Source organism: Eremothecium gossypii, chromosome VII, assembly GCF_000091025.4.
Source record: "Eremothecium gossypii ATCC 10895 chromosome VII, complete sequence".
In the NCBI taxonomy this organism is placed as follows: Eukaryota; Fungi; Ascomycota; class Saccharomycetes; order Saccharomycetales; family Saccharomycetaceae; genus Eremothecium; species Eremothecium gossypii.
In genome coordinates, this window is record NC_005788.4 from 1,277,659 (window position 1) to 1,295,370 (window position 17,712).

The following is a 17,712-nucleotide window of genomic DNA, read 5'->3' on the forward strand; positions in this document are numbered from 1 at the left end:
CAAAATAAACAACGCAGCAGCGGCTACGAGCAGTACGCAAAAGTGGCACCAATAGGACTAGAATGCCTCCATCAACGCCGCAGCAGTCCAAGAAGGTGATGCAGATGACGCCAGGCAAAAAGCGGCTGAAACAGGCGACTCTGATGTCGTTCTTCAAGAAGGGCATGGGCGGCACGTCGCCAGCGGCAGGCGCAGAGCCGCAGCGGGGCGCGGCGGTGGAGACGTCGACACCGTGCAAGGCGGAGCAGCTGCAGCTGTTCGTGGAGGACGCATCAGACGAGGGCGAGACGACGTTTGTGACGGCACACGACGACGGGGCGGTCAAGGAGGAGGGCGCAACGCAAGTGGAGTCGCAGGGCAGCGCGCGGCGGCGGCGGTCGGTGTCGTACGCGGAGGAGAGCGACGACGAGGACGTGGTGGCGGTGCGGCGCAAGACACGGCGGATGGCGGGGGACGACGAGGATGCGGAGTTTGTGCCGGAGCGTGGCGGCGGCGACAAGGACGCGTCGATGCTGCTGGAGGACGACGACGATATTCTGGAGCTGGCGGCGAAGCCGCGCACGGCACAGCCGCGGCGGCCCGCTCCGCCGCCGGCGAGGCGGCCGCCCGCGGTGCGCCCGGTGCGGGACGTGTCGCCGGGCAAGCACTCGAACTTCAGCAAGAACAACGAGGAGCGGTACCAATGGCTGGTCGACGAGCGCGACGCGGCCGGGCGGCCGCCATCGGACCCGGAGTACGATCCGCGGACACTGCACATCCCGGCGCAGGCGTGGGCTCGGTTCACGCCGTTTGAAAAGCAGTACTGGCAGATTAAGTCGAAGATGTGGGACTGCATTGTGTTCTTCAAGAAGGGCAAGTTCTTCGAACTTTATGAGAAGGATGCACATTTGGCCAACCAACTGTTTGACCTTAAGATTGCGGGCGGCGGGCGCGCAAACATGCAGCTAGCCGGCATTCCCGAGATGTCCTTCGACTACTGGGCGTCGCAGTTCATACAGCACGGGTACAAGGTTGCCAAAGTAGATCAGAAGGAGTCGATGCTGGCGAAGGAGATGCGCGAGGGTAATAAAGGGATTGTGGAACGTGAGCTGCAATGCGTGCTCTCCGGTGGTACTCTGACGGACCTGAAAATGCTCCACTCGGACCAGTCCACGTACTGTCTTTCCATCCACGAGGCACCGCTTGCTCTCTATGCGATGGAGCGGGGTGAAGCAGTGCCGCCAGAAGCCCAGCAACAGGGGCGGCTATTTGGCACTGCATTTATCGACACAGCTACAGGCCGGATATGCCTTCTTGAGTTTGAAGATGACAGCGAGTGCACCCAACTGGACACCCTAATGGCGCAGGTCAGGCCCAAGGAAGTCGTTATGGAGAAGCGCAATCTCTCTGTAATTGCACATAAGATTGTCAAATTCAATTCCCAGCCGGATTGCATCTTCAACTATCGCACCTCGGCGGAGTTTTACGATTACGCCCGCACATTTGATGAAGTATCCAATGGCGGATATTTTGCAGGCATGGACTCGTGGCCAGCCATTTTAAAGCAATACTATGACCAGGGTAAAAAGGTGGGTTTTAGCGCTTTTGGCGGACTGCTGTCATACTTGCAATGGTTGAAACTGGACAAATCTCTGCTATCGATGGGAATGGTGGAGGAGTATAACCCTCTAAAAGCACAGACATCGCTTGTTCTTGATGGTATCACGCTCCAAAACTTGGAGATTTTTGCCAATTCATTTGATGGGACAGATAAAGGGACTTTATTCAAGTTAGTGAACCGAGCCATTACTCCCATGGGAAAACGGCAAATGAGGACTTGGGTCATGCATCCGCTGCTACGAAAAGAACACATTGAAGAGCGTCTGGATTCTGTAGATCAGCTGTTAAATGAGATGCCGATACGCGATCTCTTGGAATCCTCCTTAACTGGGTTACCTGATTTAGAACGACTACTGGCGCGGGTACATTCTGGTAACTTGCCTATTAAAGATTTTGACAAGGTGATTTGTGGGTTCGAGAACATAGTACGATTGATATCATCTCTGAATGAGTATGAGCTGTCTGGTTCACTTTCCAGGTTCTTACATGATATACCATCGACCCTCAAATCCGACGTCGAATCTTGGACTACCCTTTACGATCGCAATATGGCCGTTAGCGAGGGGAAAGTTGTACCAAATGCCGGGGTGGAGCCTGATTTTGATGTTTCCCTGTCCAAAATGCGTGCTTTGGAAGAAGAATTGGATGCTGTCTTGAGTGAGTACAAGAGGTCTTTTAAATGTTCTAAAATCCAATATAAGGATTCTGGGAAAGAACTCTATACGATAGAGCTACCCATCTCAATTGCAAAGAGTGTGCCATCTAATTGGACCCAACTGGGAGCTAACAAGTCTACAAAGCGTTACTATTCTCCAAAGGTACAGAAGTTAGCGCGCTCTATGGCAGAAGCAAGGGAGCTTCATAAGATACTTGAAGAAGGCTTAAAGGGTAGACTATATCAAAAATTTGATCAAAATTTTTCGACTACTTGGTTCCCTACTATTAAGGCCATATCGAATATTGATTGTATCCTATCTCTGGCGCGGACTTCCGAATCTCTAGGATTTCCTGCTTGTCGGCCGAATTTTAAGGATGAGATCGACCCAACCACAGGCCACAAGCTAAACGGTTATCTGTCTTTCAAAGAGCTGCGGCATCCTTGTTATAATGCAGGTGTTAACGGTGCCACTGAATTCATTCCTAACGACGTGCACCTGGGTAAAAGTACTGCCCAAATTGCTCTGTTAACAGGTGCTAATGCGGCGGGAAAATCCACTATTTTGAGAATGACATGCATAGCTGTAATTATGGCTCAATTGGGCTGCTACGTTCCTTGTGAAGATGCAGAGTTGTCGCCAATGGATCGAATCATGACTAGACTTGGTGCCAATGATAATATCATGCAAGGAAAATCCACTTTTTTTGTGGAACTGAGTGAGACAAGGAAGATTTTAGATATGGCTACCAATAGAACCCTAATTGTCCTAGACGAACTAGGTAGAGGGGGATCTTCCAGCGATGGTTTTGCGATAGCAGAAGGTGTGCTTCACCACATTTCAACACATGTCCAGAGCTTAGGGTTCTTTGCGACGCACTATGGAACCTTAGGTCAAAGTTTTACGCACCACCCTATGGTCAAGCCACTACAAATGGCCATTCTGGTTGATGAGGGTTCTAAAAAAGTGACATTTTTGTACAAACTAATAGAGGGACAGAGTGAGGGTTCATTCGGAATGCATGTCGCAGCTATGTGCGGAATTCCTAGATCAGTGGTAGAAAACGCAGAAAGGGCAGCTGAAAGCTTTGAACACACATCCCGGATACTGAAGGAGCGGAAGAGGTATATTAATGACGAGCATGTTGTACCTTTAGGCTTACAAAGTGATTTTGTCAGATTGGTGTTCGGCGATGGACTGAAGAAAACTGCCCTTGGGTCAGGAGAAGGCGTTAAATATTATGATAAAAGAATTAAAGCAAATGTTCTCAGAAATATTATCTCTATGGTGGATGGCCTTAATGAAAACTAATTTATATGTAGGTATATCTAAATTAAGTTGTTCGAAACAACTTTCCTCCTTATTTGTTATTAAAGTTCAATTTTGTTTTCAAAAGTTATATAATAATAACTTCAAAATGATACATTCAAGGTATCCAAAGGTAATATACAATACGATAAAGATTATTTTCAGGTTAAATGTCACCTAACAATTATTACTATTTTACAACTTCTATTTATTTACTTCCCTTATCCATGTCCCTTTAGCAACCATCAGAATACAACCAACAAAACAAATAAATTAACGAAAAATAATGGAAACTGATAAAAAAACTTTTGCTTGTCAATAAACCGTGTTCAAGCAGTTGCTGTGGCGGGGTCTTCATGTTTTTCCGTAACACAAGGTATCTTTTTATTCAAATGCTGTAGGACATGATCTCGTCTTTTGAATTTCTTACCGCATTTTGGACACGAATGTGGTTTCTCACCAGAATGAACGGATTTTTTATGCCTCGTCAAATGATGGCCTGAAGAAAACTGTCTTTGACACTCTTGGCATACGTAGGCTTTCCCTTTGTCGGAAATGATGATCTCCTCAGCGGATATCTTCGAAGTTGGCGATGTCGCTCTTTCAGGTCTGCCCGCACCAGGTAGTACTGAATTTGTGAGCGCATCATCGTTTAGCAAGGCCAGACTATCATTGATTTGATGCCCTACAAACTTTCCTGAGCTGACTCCATGTATATTCACCTTGTCACCATGATAAGCCTTCGCGGATCTATCCCTATGAGATGGAATATTTCTTTCGATCGTAGAAACCTGATTCAACGATGTCAAGTTAACCGCACCCGCGTTTAGCGGATGTGGTTTAGATAGCGGGGGCTTACCATACTCGGAACCGAATGAAATTGGCGACCGCGACGATTCTCGAGATATATTCAGAGTAACTCTATTGGGCGAATTGATACGCTTAAATAGAGGCATGGGCGACTTGGTGGTTTGTGTTGAGTAATAGGACAAGGGGTTTTGGTCATATGATGGTCTAGGCGCTAAAATAGCGTCACCAGTTGGAGTATAAGGTCTGGAGTTACCGACTGCACTATTTAGCGGCGGTAAAGCATTCCTTGGCGAAGAGTTTCCACTGTTGGCCATTGAAGCCAAGGAAAGCGCTAGCACGCTTTCTTCATGAAGGTTATTGAGAGCTGGCGGTCCGACGCAAACGCTAGTAACTGGAGCACCGACACCTGAAACCGGATTCGGTGCCATAGCATTACTTGTATCCTGTGCCACCACCTTTCGTTTGAACTTCAGAGTGGGATCCTCCAAAGTGGGCTCCACGATATTCGACAAATCCATCATTCGTGAAAGCAGCGGCGATGACATCCGGGATATCGACGGGTTACTAAAATATTGATTTGGAGTCGTAGATCTGATAGATCTCTGGTTCGGATTATCTTCCATGGCTTGTAATTCGTATGCTGAGTGGTTAATCAGCTCATTGAAGGACTTCAATGAGTCGCCTGTATCTAAAATCGGGGCTTGAACAAAAGAAGATGTATTCGGCTCCTGCTTCAGGCGCTTCCGAGGTGGTTCCGGGTCGGCTGAGCCGGCACGATCCTCTTGCAAAGAGCGGAAATACGCCGACTTCAGTTTCTGTATGTCAATCCCAACGGAATCATCGACACACATACACTTTTTGGCCTTCTCTCCTATCGGCAACCACGACTCTAGAGCGAAATTCACAGACTCCGCAAGATTGTATCCGTAGTTAAACCCGGAGTGATAACCGTATGGGTAGGTAACCATAAATTCGTGCTGTCTATGCACGATACTGTTACACCTAATTCCATTCCGTTCCAGCACCTTGGGACTAACCATGAACATCTTGTGCCTCAAGAACTCGCGGCACTGTGCGGACTCCTCGGGGAACTGTTCCTGCATAAATTTGAAGAATTTGTGTGAGTCTTCCTGCGGAATGGAGTACCACTGTTTGGGAGCCCCAAAGTGGAGATAATTGATGGAGTACAGATCCTGGTCCTCTAGGTGCCACGCAAATGAAGCCTTCCATAGCCCGGCATAAAGATACGACTGGTTCACGCCCGGGACCTTCTCCTCCAGGTGGTCCAGCAAGTTTGGCAGCCGCGACACATTCCACTGATGGAGGCTGTCCGGAAACAGAGTCCCCAGTGTGTCAGCCCCGTACATGGGCTCCGTGAAGTTCAGCGTCTTCCAGTAGTAGTTCTCTAAGCCGCGCAGAAAGCTCTCGTCATCGTACTGCGCCAGCCCCTCCACGTTGTAGTGTTCTTGGAACTCGCGGAAATCCTCATCGCTGAACGAGTCCTGTGTCCTGGTGCGTATGTTCGACGGCCGCGGCCGCGCACCGCCCGCCGCGGCGGGGGGGGGGGGCGAGCCCCCGTACCCGCGCATGTCCGGCAGCTGGTAGTCCTGCGCCAGGTCCTTCCACTGGATGATGTTGTAGCTCTTCTGCCGCTCCACGTTCTGCACTACAAACACCCCCTTCGATCCGCTCACGTGCTGCTGGATGGGCGACCGGATGTGGATCCGCCGCAGCTGTTCCACCCCGGGCCGCTCGCCCAGGCGCTCGACCCACTCACGCGGTGGGATAATCTTCACCACGCCCGACTTCATCCCGTACTCGTCGATCAGGAACATGTACTTGTAGAAGTCCTGGAACTCCTCCCAGCTCGGCCTGAACACCGGCACCCCTCCCTCGAAGTGGTCCGGGTTCCCGCTCATCCTGCGCCTGTCCTGGTCTGTTCGTGGCTGCTGTCTGTCTCAGGCCAAGCTTCCCTCGGCTTGTTTATTCCTTTGCGCCCGCCGATTTTTTCCTTGATACTGTCCCAAATTTTCCGAACCTTCGTATCCGCGTTCCAGCTACCTTAATGAACTGCTTCAACTCCCGAATTTGTCCGTATATAGCCTTCTTGCTGCTGCTTATGGCTTGTTTATTCAAGCGTGATGCTTCATTCTGCCCAAAGAGGGGGTTCCCTTAGTTGAACTTGATAGAACCCCTGAAAATTTTTGCATTATCGATCACGTGACCAGAGAGCAACGTTCGGCGAAGCGATGGGCTTCCCATGGCGATGTTAGCAGGTGCAGAAGCAGTCTAGAATTGGGGAGGAGGCGGCCAGGGTCCATGGGCAGGATGTGGCGGGTAGGCGTGGGAGCGCGGGCGGGTGTGGGATGCCGGGTAACACGGCGGTGCGAAAAGTTTTCTGGGTGCCGGGCAGACAGCCGGAGGCTCGCGGGAGCAGCAAAGATGGGCAGGCTTCTAGTGAACCCTATTCAGTTGACGGCGCTGGAGCGTCGGATCTGCGACGTGATCCGCGATTACTGCGCGCAGCTCGGAGACGCGGGGCTGCGGCCGCGGATTGCGGGGGGTTGGGTGCGGGACAAGCTGCTGGGGCTGGAGAGCGAGGACCTGGACATCGTGCTGAACAACGTGACCGGCGAGCGGTTTGCAAGCGGGCTGGTGGAGTTCCTGAAGGCGCAGGGTGGGAGCGCGCGGGGCGTGCACAAGATCCAGCGCAATCCTGCGCGGTCGAAGCACCTGGAGACGTGCACGACGACGGTGCTGGGCGTGGCAGTGGACTTTGTGAACTTGCGGAGCGAGACGTACGCGGAGGAGTCGCGGGTGCCGACGGTGGAATTCGGTACGCCGCTGCAGGACGCAATGCGCCGCGACGCGACGCTGAACGCGCTGTTCTACAACATTCTGGAGGGCGTGGTGGAGGACTTCACGGGGCGGGGGCTGGCGGACCTTGCGGCAGGGGTGCTGCGCACACCGATGCCTGCGCGGCAGACGTTTCTGGACGATCCGCTGCGGGTGCTGCGGTTGGTGCGCTTTGCTGCGCGCTTTGGCTTCGAGCTGGACAACGAGGCGCGTGAGGGCATGGCGTACCGGGACATCCACGCGGCGCTGGTGCGGAAGATCTCGCGCGAGCGCGTGGGGACGGAACTGCACAAGATGCTGACGAGTGCTGACCCGCTATACGGGTTACGTCTGCTGTGCGAGGCTGGTCTGCTGCCAGCAGTGTTCTTGAGCCCTGACGGGCTGCCCCGGGGCGCAGAGCAACACGTGTTGGGAATGGATTACCAGGTGGAGGCGCTTTGCGCGCACCTGAGCGCGCTAAAGGAACGCTGTCCCGGCTTTGCGGCAGCGTTGGAGGACGAGGCATTCCGCGAGCGTTTTCTGCTCTCTACTGTTCTGGCCCGCTTCCGTGGGGTCCACGCCACGTCTACGAAGAAGCAGCCAGTCGAGGCCGTTGTAAGCATTGTCCGCGAGGGGCTGAAGCTGGGCAGGGCTACTGTGTCTGCCGTTCAGATGGCGGTGCGATCAATTGACGATTATCATGAAATGGTCGAGAACTACGGATCGTGGTCGCGTGCACGCGTAGGACTACAGCTGCGCGGGCTAGAGGACCACTGGCGACAGTGCCACTACACAGCGATGGCTTGTCAGTACTTTCTGGCTGCCAACGAAGACGCCCGCTTGGCTCTGATTGGCTTGTACGGGCGGTTTGAGCAGCACGTCCGCGAGGAGGGCCTCGAGGATGCACACAAGTTACGCCCTATGATTGATGGCAACCAGTTAGTAAAACTGCTTGGCACGAAGGGTGGTCCATGGATGAGCCGCGCAATGTCCATGATGGTTGAGTGGCAACTTGAACATCCACACGGTACTTCCGAGCAACTCGCAGACTGGCTACAAGCTCATAGACAGGACTTCCAGCCATGACTGGACTCTCTACAGCAGGCAACAGATAAACGGTTCATTTTATTAGATATGCAATACATGTAGACGTTGGCACTAGCTGAGGAAGATATAAGTTCAAAATTTGGCAGGCCGCCCGTGTGGATGACTTGTCAAAGCGTCAACGGCAGAACCACCTAGTTGAAATATTAAGGAACTAGCGACAAAATACATTAACAGCAACGGAATTTATAGAAACAAGGATGACCTCTCCACCTTATATGTAATTAGGTAGGTTGGTAATCAATGCAAAGCTTTGACTGCTGTCTATGTCTTACCATCATTTAACCCATAAAAGTCCACTCGCGGCTGTGGCTGGTCAGCGTCTACCGAGCGGGAATGCAGAAAAACCTGTTGAGCCTGTTGTGTGTGGCGTACGTCGGAACTGGTTGTTTCATCCTCAGAATGGGCCTCCGCACCAGTGAGGGTTGTCGGAGATATGTTAGTAGCAGCCGAGGGGGCAAGCCCATCATGATACATAGTCGAATACCCCATGTTCCCTTCGCCACTGACGTCCAAGCCGGTTATATCATTTTCACCTGAAAGCAGGGTTAGTGTATTTTCCAGATCAAGGTCCATGTAAGCATCTAGAAGATTGCTATCTGTTGGGGCAGCGGCATAACCTCCCAGGGGCTCCCCAAAGAACATGGCCCCATGCTGTGTAGTTTCTTCCTGCTTCAGGCGATCCTTTTTCGGTAGCGCGACAGTAGTGGCACCAAGACCAGTATTAATGAGCGTAAACCCTTGAGTTTCATGGTAATACTGACATGAAGAGCTCCCCACAGACGTAGACGGCTCCAAAGACAGCTCAATGCATTTGCTACTATTACTGGTGTTTGGAAGGGAACCCAGATCAACCTCGACCTCCTCGTCTTCTTCTATAGTTGCCGCTTGAATACCCTTGGCGGAAGGTAGAGGTTGCTCGTCGTATACGTCGTGTATGAATGACGTATCCCGTTCCAATGCCCAGAATCCATTTAGGTCCATGGATAAGGGACCGCTGCCGAGACCTCCAGCATCTGCAACCGAAGGAGTGGAAGCATGCGATGTGGAAGAAGTACTGCTGAAGCCTGCAGGAGCCTGGTATGGTTTGCGCGTATCGCAAACACCGTCATGCTTTTTCTTCTGCCCGTACCTTGACTTGTACTGACTATCAATAAACGTATCCATTCCGACTACAGGTTCGGACGGGTTGAACAACGCAGCACCTGACTGCGAAGACAAGCCACTAACATTATTTGCAGACAAGTATGCTGAACTCAGATCACGCGTATTTCTGTGTGTTAAAGAACCACGTGTATTGGATCGCGGCCGCCCCGGGGAGTGGGATCTGATGGGAGAATAGCGCTGCGAAGGAATTGAATGCGTGCTGATATTACCGGGGATGTTATAGGGCGATATGGTTTGTGTATTAGAAACAAAAGAACTTAGGGACCCGCCAGTGTTTGCTCTTTTCCTTGTGAACATTTTGCTAAAAGCAATCGAGGCATCATTTTCGTCCACCTGATAATAGCTACCAGAGAATGTGTCAGACGTATGCAAATTAGGTTTCAAAGTAGCAGCACCGTCCTGTCCGTTATCTGAGAGCTGCATTTTGTAGCCATCTTCTGATGTTCCCAAATAATGTGGATCGAAATCTGCCTCCCCTATCTCGTCACTATCATCATAATCATCATACATGTTTGTGCTGCCGAAGTCCTGAACGTCCATCCCCATAGGAATCTTGCTAGTGTGGGGATTTCCTGTCGGGGACTTCGTCGCAGTACCGTAGTCGCTGGGGTCGCCATGCAGATAAGTGGCCGTCTGAAGAAACCTCTTCTTCAGCAAATCAATCTTGCTATCCGGTTCTCCAACAGCACCCACTGCACCCGATGAGCCTGCGCTGTTGTGGGATACAACAGGCGAGAGACTATTGTACCGACTGTGGTTGACACCCATAATGTTGGCGCTCATGGATCTGCTAAGTTGGGGCCTGGTGTGCTGCCGTAGTGGGTGCAGCGCCGCAACGCTTGAACTGGAACGCTTAATGAGCACGTCCTCGCTACTAGCAGCTTTCCAGTTATGCAGCGATGACGGCACGCCGCTGCGTTTTCCGACCGCGCTCCCGGCACTGCTGTTGATGCTGCTCCCAATCTTGCCGCACTTGAGGAATGAACTGTAGTTACGCTTCGAGGCGGAGGCCGGCGTCGACGCGGGCGCCGAGCGGGGCTCTTTGGACAAGCTGGGCGCCAGCTCGCCCAGATCATGCGGCCGCAGCTTCAGCTGCTCACTGCTCTTGAAGATGCGCAGCATCTTCTCGCGACGTGACGACTTGGGCTTTTTTGGGGACTCGGTCGTGTCCTGCACTGTAAAGTTCACAAACACCATCTCGCCATTCTTCTTAGCCTTCGCCTTCTGGCCCTTCCGCGTCTTCGGCTGGTCTGGGTCCTCCAGCTGGACCGCCACCGGTGTGTTCATAATATTGATGCGATTGTTGCCCCCGTTCAGCGCCATGGTCGGTGAGTACGTCGCACACTGCTGCGAGCTCGTAGCCGGGTTCAGATCCGAAATCACTGTCTGTGTCACCGAGGACGCCTTCTTGTAGTAGTGCGGGATCTTCCACTTCGACGTCGATTCGATCGCACCACCGCAATCATCGGCAGTTGCGCGCAACTGTGTCTTCTGAGGCCGCATCGCGCAGTATACTCCGCCTTGTACGTCACCTGCTGCTCCCAGGTCTCGGCGGTGTTAGTATTCTGCGTTCCCTCCAGCGCAAGCTGCGTCAGGTCAGCACCGGTCTCTGTCTAGTCACATCTCTGTTAGTACATGTCATCTTAGAAGCGGGACTGCGCCGGCCCAACTCCCAGCAGGAGTTGCCCGGCAGGCGCCCGCGCTTGCCAGAGGATACTAACCTTCTAAGCAGCTCTACTTTACTCACACTCCAAGACCAGTCCGGCGTCTGTCGCTCTGCGAGTCGCCAATTTATGCACAACTGCCTAAGCCTCGGTAGTCTGGCACCTGCACTATGTTTGGACGCCGTGGCAGTGGGGTCGCAGAAGCAACAACCAGACTCTTCTGCTCTGAAAATACTATACATCGTCGCAGTTTTTATAGCTGCAACTATAGTAACGAGGTGTGTGGTCTTGCTCCGTGTTGCAGGCATGCCCCGTGAAACGAGTGGTACTGGGGCAGCTGCTGATGCGGTGCCGTATCGCTGACGTCGGGCTCGATCGCCGGATCTGCTTGGAACCGGCCAAGAGCAAACTGCGACCTCTTGCTACATAGAGCGGCAGCAGGTGCCTGGCTTGAATACTACAGAAAATGCGCAAGCTGCTGGCCCAGACGGCCGTAACGGCCACGAAGGACCGGTGACGGTGGTGGAGTGCGTTCAGCGTAGGGATACACGCCTTGTATTGGGCTTAGCGGTGGGTGGACAGGCGTACGGCACGGTTCCAAACTCACGCTGTTAGCGCGGGCGCAACGGCCACGCCGTAACGGTGGGTCACGTGGCGAACAAGCGTACTTTCTGGAAACATTATAGGTTATCTTGTGACACTATGTAGTTACGGATCACATCATATAGGGTAGTGTACAAGTAGTAGAGTCTAGTAGAGCTGTCGTAAAACCTTCGGTAGCTGGATATCTAATGGTTACTGATAAGTGTGCGCGCGCGGGTGACTCCCGGTAGGTCGAGCGAGGTGCGTGCACGCTCGACCGAGTAGCGGCTATCGAGCTGGTGGGTTTGAAGCATTTCGCGGCGGGTGACCTCGAGCGAGTAGCGCGCGGAATCCTCGGAGCCCAGGGGTGTTGTCGGATCGGCGCGGGAGTGCGGTGCGGTCTTGTCGATCAAGCCCATGGGGATGTCTTCGGATATGACGGTGGTGCGGGTCACGCCGAGGTCGCTGCCGGTGCGGGAGCGTTCGTCGTCGGAGGCGCGGTCGACGCCTGTGTGGGAAACGTTGATACGCGGCCGGTTTGGATCTGTGGGGTCGTAGTCCTCGGGGTACATGTCGAAGTCGCCGCGCCACCAGCACTCCCGGACTATGTCGATATCGCGGGGGAAGAAGAGCTTCTGCACAGCGTCCCACGTAAAGCGCGGGAGGAGGCAGAAGATCACACCGACAAAGAGGACGGCCCAGAAGACGGGCTGTGCGTAGAGACGGACGGCGGTCTTGTAGAATTCGCCAGAGTACGTCGCGCTGCTCCAGACGCCGGTCCAGAAGAAGAGGATGCCGCAGGAAAGGAAGATGAAAAGGGTTGTGAACCAGTCCCAGCGGTATTGGTGGATGAGCACGTAGAGGTTACAGGAGACAACCGCGATGGAGGTGACAAACACGCCGAAAGTGTAGCGGTGGTCGAGACCATAGGCGTTCTTGGTAATAAGCCCGGTACGGTAGTAGCATAGGTAGGGAAAGAAGAAACATATGATCGATTGGTACACACCGTCAAAACAGTACCACCAGAACTTGTTCTGTGTCCACTCCGTACGCAGGATGCCCACCTTGTATAACTGTGGCACTACCACAGAAAGAACGTCGCTGGCATCCTGGTCCATGATACCCAGGAAGATAACAGGAAGGGAAGTGAAGGCCAAATTGTAGAACATCAAGTACGTGTACTCGAATAAATAGGACCCATCGTAGTTACTGCAAATACCGAACCAAAAGAGTGCTAAAGTGAAAGTGATGTTCTTGTAGAAAAATTGGGGGATCATCTCCGCTAGTCTTTTATATGACCACCGCCCGTGGACCAAGACCAATCTGGTCAAGTATCTGAACTGGCCAATGGCGTAGTCCGCCGACATCACAGCCTGTCTACCTTCTTCGCCCGCAATGCCAATGCCTACGTCCGCGGCTTGTATCATAGCCACATCATTGGAGCCATCACCAATTGCCAACGTCACGACATCTAAGGATTCCTTGACAAGTTTGACCACTGCAGCTTTTTGAGATGGAGAGACACGGCAACAAAGAACAGCTTTACAGTTCTTGCACAATAGTAAAAACTTCCGACGAATGTCTTCTCCATGTAGGGCCAACTTTAACGCGTCTCCATCTATCACAACACCAAAAGCACTCTGTGGGGGCGTATGGTCCTTTCTAGCAGCAGCTAGCTCCTCTGGGGACCCTTTCATGTTAAAATGGGTTTCTAGGTACTTATCTATTAGGGCAAGTACCACATCAGAATCCTTTTCGCCCAAATGTTCAACATCCTCTCCAGATGATTTGATCACCAACAACTCCATATCACTGCCCAACAAATTACACGAGAAACCAATGTTAATTGCCGTCTCAACCTTGTCTCCTGTTAGCACCCATAACTTAATTCCTGCATCTGCGAGAATAGAGATAGAGTCGGGCACACCATCTTGTAATCTATCTTCGATTGCTGTACCACCAAGAAGAACAAGTTGACGTTCAATCGCATCTGCTACCCTCTCCAACGCTTCTTCACGATTATCTAGAGAGGCAGCAGCTAACTCACGGCGTTCATTCCAATTTAGGTATTCATCCCAGTCTATCTCACGTTGCGCTACACATAGAGTTCTTAAACCTTCAGTGGCAAACTGTTCTAGATGCAAGGCGGTTCTTTCCAACAACTTTGGATCATTCCTCGATCTATCAAGCCTGGAATATATGACTGAGTCAGCTCCTTTGCATAACAAGAGAGCCTTCGGCTTTGAGTTTTCATCAGCAGCAGGAATCTTAACAATACAGGACATCCTCTTCCGAGTTGAATTGAACTCTAAGACATTTAAAATCCGAAATTCTTTCTGAACACCTTGTATTTCTATGATAACACCATTCTTCGTGCGGCCCACAAAGCTAAACCCCATATCTCTTGCAGTTTCAACGAGCGCAGCCTCATCTGGCGACTGAGCTTTTATATCTAGCTTTTCTGGGTTATTTTTATTTTCTTCAACAACTACCGAATGACACAATGCAAGTGACAACATAAAATGCTCTACTGCCTCCTTTTGTTCTTGAGAATTGGCACCACCTAGATCTTGTACTAATTCTTTTGAAACAAAGGTCACAGTATGAGGATCTAATTGAGAATTTTTTCCGAGTTTAAGTAGTAACTCAACCATTTGCTTTTTATCTTCTTCTATTTCAGCACGTTCACGGGCGCCTTCCTCTTCAATATCAACCCCTTGGCGCTTACGGAGTCCTGCAAGAGCTTCCGTGTAAGCGCGACCATATGAAACACCGTTAATCGTGCACTTTTTAAATTCCATAACATTTTGGGTTAGAGTACCAGTCTTATCAGAGAAGATATATTCTATTTGGCCCAAGTCGTCTGAAATATTCCATGTTCGAGGAGTACATGGGTAGTCTAATTTTGGATTGTATAATAGGACATCACCATAAATGAATGCGGCTTGCGCGGTTTTTATTATCTCAATAGAAATGTACAATGAAATGGGCACCAAGGACTGGTAAAGGATAAGAGCGACAAAGAAGGCGAGAATACCGTTAGCAAACGGCGTCCCTGCCACAGTACCAAACTCGAAGAAAGTCCTGGAGGTTGCATCCCGTCGGTAATAAATACCATTCACTAGGCCTGCTGCCAAACATAAAACGAATAGGAAAACGAAGTTCAAAATAACGGAGTAGTTCAATTCTCTGGAGATCCTAGACCTCTTAGTAGGCGTAACACCAGCATTGAGCATAATCTTGGTATCTGTACCTGTAAACATAACAATTCCCATCGCCCATTTTGTGTTGCGCAAGGAACAGCCACGTAATAACATGTTATTAATATTGACAGGTTCGTTATGCATAACGCCAGTTTCCGAATCCACCCATTTGAAGTTCCCTTGGTAGGAGTATAGGTTTGCATGCGGTCCCTCTGATTCGACCCAAAATTTGCAACGAGAAATATCTTTAGAATTTCTAATCCGATGGGAACATTTTAAAGACTGGCGGACCTTGAGATTCGTCTCACCGTCCAAATTTTTTGTCTCAACATAACAAGCCCCATCGGCGTCGGAAGTGGACAATAGGATTATGTCTGCGGGTATTTCATCGTTATTGTGGATTCTAACGATGTCTCCGACTCTTATATCCTTCCAATGAGACTTACCAAACCTGCAATCCGGTACAGGCGGTAGGTTCCGGTTAAGCACCGACACCTGATCCGAGGAAACGAGTTGCCCTATATTGTCAAAGTCCAGAGATGGTCGGTAGGAGCCCATAGAGTCCAAAGACATTCTGGGGTCGCTGCCCAGCCTCGAAGCAGCCATTTGAGATTCCTCGCGCGCTCGCTGCGCGCGCCGCCGCCGCCCAGCCTCCGTGAAAGACTCGCGGAAGAAACGGACTGTTGCAATCAATAACCTGGTGTTTAACTTTTTGAATTTACGCCACAGTGAAACATTGTCCGCTGATACATTGTTGTTTTCGACACCGTGTAGTATATGCGAGCGCATGTTGTTCACCTCCAAGTCAAGGATGGTGCGCCTGGAGTCTTCAAACGCGTCCTTGAGCCCGGTTATCACAACAATGGCTATCAACGGAATCGCTGCAAGCGCCGGGTTCGTGACGCCGAAGATGGACACGAAACTGAGACACACTAACAAAAGAAAGTAGATGTTAGCCGCGTTCTTAAACTGGTATGCCAAGTTTTTCGGTAGAAACGACAACGGCGTATACTTCGTCGTGCGTATCTTGTTCCGTGGGTAGTTCACCACCGGTCGGCCGTTTTCTCCGGTTAGCTCCGGAGGCAGCGGCATGTTGAAGTACACCGCGCGCTTCTCGGCAGCGCGGCTCTTCCCCGCCACCCCCGCGTCCGTGTCACTTCCACCGCTGCCCCGGTCCTCGGGCAAGTTGTCGTAGTTCTTCTTGCCCCACCTCAAAGTCCGCGCTCGGCCCACAGGCCGCCCGGTCTTGTGCCGCTGCGTACCCCACCGCAGAATCTTCATCTCTTTTGCAGAACGCAGCTCGCGCCGCTTCCCGTCCGACAACGGGACACTCTGGGGCTGCCCCACCCGCGTGGGCGTCAGCGTCATCGAGAACTCGCTATTCGCGCCGTCCACGTGCTCTCCCGTCCCCGTGGCAAACGCAAGCTTGCCGCCCTGCCGCTGTGGCTGCCGCTCCGCCTTCAAAATCGACGGCTGCCGGCCCTCGCGCCCCCCCACCTCAAACTGGAACTCGTCACTGAACGGCGACTCTGCTGGCTGGTCGTCCACCTGTATCGCCGGTACCGTCTGCGTCCCGTCCGAACCAACTGACTCCACATATATGCGCTGTACCTGCACGCGCTCTCCACTTGCAGCTCCGGGCTCCATTACCTGCTGCGTCGCTCGCCTCTGCTCGCCTTTGCGCGTCTCTTGCTACCCGCTGCGCCTCTTGATGCTTGGCTTCCAACGTTGCCGACGTGCCCAATGACTCGCGACTTTGTGCTTGCACTGAATTGCCGTCAGAACCTAGGCCACTAGTAGACTAAGAATCGCTATGCTCCCCGTCCGGCACGCAGTAGATGCCGTACTATGTATACACTGATATAACCAGCCGGGTATGGCATTCTTGTTGTAGGCTGCAAACATTTTTTGTCTACCAAGCCCTCCTGCTCAGAGCGGTGAGCGTGATCGCAGACGCAAAGTCGGCCACGTGCAACCCAAGGCAGGGCCATGTAATGCGTTTGGGTTACTTAGTATCGTTAGCTAATTGTAGAACTACTGGGGCGCAGCAGGCTTGGCGTAGAGGGCTGTCCACTCGCGCGCCTTTGCGGTTGCGGCTGCCTCATCTGCAATCCAGTCCTTCGCGACGTCATTAGCCAACGGGTCGTTCGGGTTGGGCGTCGCGAGCAAAGCCTGGATAGACAATAGCACGGTACGGATCTGGAGTGCAGGCGACCAGTTGGTCTTGAGGACGTCGAGGCAGATGCGGCCGAGCCTGTCGATGTTGGGATGGTAGATTTTGGTCAAGAAGCGCACCTTGGGAGGCTCCATGGGGTACTCGTCCGGGAGGAAGAGCTCCAGGCGGAAGACGCCGTGCTCGTAGGGGCTTTGCTGGGGGCCCTCGATGGACACGTCGAAGTAGCGGAGGTTGTCCTCGTGCGGCTCGGCGGAGATACCGGGTACCGGGTCGCTAACGAGGCGTTCGGTCTCCTGCGGGGGGGTTAGTGAGGGCTCGGGCCGGCGGTCGTGGGCAACATACCTTGATGATTCTCTTGGGTAACGGCACCATTGTGTGGTGGCGGGAGGGGCGGACGGTTATGTGGCGAGGGTCCGGCCTATATGTATGCGTTCGTGCAGCGCGAGGTGTGTGACGGCGACAGTTATCGTGACAGAACTGGTGAGTGCGACAGCGAGTTCCACGTTGAGGTATTGCATAAGGGCCCGGGCTAATATACATATTATGTATGCTTATAGACGTACAGTAGTTATAGCAAGTACACAAGGCCGCGGAGCTGCACGGAGAAC

General features: G+C 52.1%; 6 protein-coding genes across 6 annotated transcripts; 2 read left to right on the forward strand and 4 right to left on the reverse strand.

The window, feature by feature from the left end:
* Positions 1–62: 62 nt before the first annotated feature.
* Positions 63–3,566, forward strand: MSH6 (mismatch repair ATPase MSH6; the record flags this gene model as incomplete). The annotated part of the gene is made up of 1 exon (NM_211844.2): positions 63–3,566. The coding sequence occupies one exon, from the start codon at positions 63–65 to the stop codon at positions 3,564–3,566; it is 3,504 nt and encodes a 1,167-aa protein (NP_986782.2).
* Positions 3,567–3,892: 326 nt separating this feature from the next.
* Positions 3,893–6,292, reverse strand: AGOS_AGR117C (AGR117Cp; the record flags this gene model as incomplete). The annotated part of the gene is made up of 1 exon (NM_211845.2): positions 3,893–6,292. One exon carries the CDS (start codon positions 6,290–6,292, stop codon positions 3,893–3,895), a length of 2,400 nt encoding a protein of 799 aa, NP_986783.2.
* A 400-nt stretch (positions 6,293–6,692) lies between these two features.
* CCA1 (tRNA adenylyltransferase) lies at positions 6,693–8,294 on the forward strand (the record flags this gene model as incomplete). Its single annotated transcript, NM_211846.1, has 1 exon — positions 6,693–8,294. One exon carries the CDS (start codon positions 6,693–6,695, stop codon positions 8,292–8,294), a length of 1,602 nt encoding a protein of 533 aa, NP_986784.1.
* A 282-nt stretch (positions 8,295–8,576) lies between these two features.
* Positions 8,577–10,982, reverse strand: BCK2 (Bck2p; the record flags this gene model as incomplete). Its single annotated transcript, NM_211847.1, has 1 exon — positions 8,577–10,982. One exon carries the CDS (start codon positions 10,980–10,982, stop codon positions 8,577–8,579), a length of 2,406 nt encoding a protein of 801 aa, NP_986785.1.
* A 949-nt stretch (positions 10,983–11,931) lies between these two features.
* Positions 11,932–16,575, reverse strand: DNF1 (aminophospholipid-translocating P4-type ATPase DNF1; the record flags this gene model as incomplete). The annotated part of the gene is made up of 1 exon (NM_211848.2): positions 11,932–16,575. The coding sequence occupies one exon, from the start codon at positions 16,573–16,575 to the stop codon at positions 11,932–11,934; it is 4,644 nt and encodes a 1,547-aa protein (NP_986786.2).
* A 387-nt stretch (positions 16,576–16,962) lies between these two features.
* Positions 16,963–17,476, reverse strand: UBC13 (E2 ubiquitin-conjugating protein UBC13; the record flags this gene model as incomplete). Its single annotated transcript, NM_211849.1, has 2 exons — positions 16,963–17,397; positions 17,447–17,476. The coding sequence occupies 2 exons, from the start codon at positions 17,474–17,476 to the stop codon at positions 16,963–16,965; spliced, it is 465 nt and encodes a 154-aa protein (NP_986787.1).
* Positions 17,477–17,712: the final 236 nt, after the last annotated feature.